This window comes from Chelonoidis abingdonii, chromosome 11 (genome assembly GCF_003597395.2).
Source record: "Chelonoidis abingdonii isolate Lonesome George chromosome 11, CheloAbing_2.0, whole genome shotgun sequence".
NCBI lineage: Eukaryota > Metazoa > Chordata > Testudines > Testudinidae > Chelonoidis > Chelonoidis abingdonii.
Window position 1 is genome coordinate 19,322,559 of NC_133779.1, and position 1,523 is coordinate 19,324,081.

The following is a 1,523-nucleotide window of genomic DNA, read 5'->3' on the forward strand; positions in this document are numbered from 1 at the left end:
GAGTGGGGGCTGGTGGTTAGAGAGGCGGGCAGGGAGCCTGGACACCTGGGTTCTCTCCCCGCCCTGGGAGAGGAGTGGGGGCTGGTGGTTAGAGAGGCGGGCAGGGAGCCTGGACTCCTGGGTTCTCTCCCCGGCTGTATATGGTGGTGGTCGTGGTGGGTGTTTCTCACCTTCTGGCGGAGGTATCACCTCATCCAGGAGTTTGGGTTTCGTTCTCTTCCAAATCTTCTTGATGACGGCCCGGAGCTCTTTGTTGGCTTGGTCCAAGTTCCCTGGTGGGGGTGACATGGGAGGTCCGGCACCGTGAGCTACAGGTGCCCATGGCCCCCTGTGGGGCGGGACTCCCATGATGCACTTCGGCCTGTGGCAGGACTGTCTCCTCTAGCTAAGAGGGGAGAGCGCAAAGCATCATGGAAGTTGTAGCTGGGTCAGGAAAATGGGGTGGAGGGGTTGGAATGAGGCAAAAAAGAACTACAAGTCGCACAATGGCCCTGGACTACCATTCCCATGATGCCTTGCAGTGACTCTCCCACAGGCTACACCATGGTGCCTCCTGGGAGATGTAGTCTGGCTGGGAGCCCAACTCATAGATAACAGGGAGTGAGAGGCACCAAACTAGCACTCCCAGGATGCCTTGCAGTGACTCTCATGACACATTTTTTGGCAGACGAAGCTTGCGGGTGGCTGCACTGACATACCAAAATTCTCCCGTAACTGTAGGAAAACAGATTAATGTGCAGTCTGCACGTCCACAGCGCTCCAGGTTATTTGTGTCGGGTTTTTTTGCAGACTCGATAATAACAATAACATACAGTTGTCTCTGTCCATTACTGGCCCCACACATGAGAGAAAACCAAATACGGAGCTTAAGACTTGCTCCTGTGCAAGGTGAGATTTGTATGTTTGTTAATATCACTTTTCCCAGCAGACAAGCTGGAGGACAAATGAAGCCCGAGGTGGGGAGGGCCCAGGGGGTTGGGGTGATGGGGGGCTGAGCCCAGCGCTGGAGCCCGAAGCCCGAGCCCCACCACCCCCAGGAAGGTGGGGGAATCCGTGGGAGGGATCTCTGCTTTGCCCCTCAGATCACCACCCAGGAGGCTGTGGCCACAAGAAAAGCCCCTGGTGGCTGCATGGGGCTGCAGTGGCCACATTTGAGAAAGGTAGACTGTGATGCATCATGGGAGATGTAGTCCATCCGGGAACCCTGACTCAGAGAGACCCAGCAATGTGAGGCACCAGAATGAGTCCCAAGAAGCCCCTGAACTACAACTCCCATGATGCCCTGCAGGAACTCACCAAAGAGGCTGTGATGTATCATGGGAGATGTAGTCCATCCATGCCTCCCAGGCTCTGGAGGAGAATGGGAGAAGGCAGGCAGCTGAACTACAACTCTCATGATGCAGCATTTTCCGGCTCAAAGGCTCTTTGAAAAGCTGATTTTTCCCAGGGGGCTGGGGGGATCCCACTGCCCCCCCCCCCCCGCACACGCGCCTTGTCTCTGTGATATATGTGATGACACACAC

The 1,523-nt window shown here is 55.9% G+C and overlaps 1 protein-coding gene across 1 annotated transcript in view; it reads right to left on the bottom strand.

Moving 5' to 3' along the window:
• The window catches only part of CACNA1F (calcium voltage-gated channel subunit alpha1 F), a 73,002-nt gene that overhangs the window by 7,634 nt on the left and 63,845 nt on the right, over window positions 1–1,523 (bottom strand). Inside the window, exon 28 of the mRNA XM_075071301.1 lies at window positions 116–381. Coding sequence (XP_074927402.1) covers window positions 116–381 — 266 coding nt within the window. The remainder of the gene's footprint in view (window positions 1–115; window positions 382–1,523) is intronic.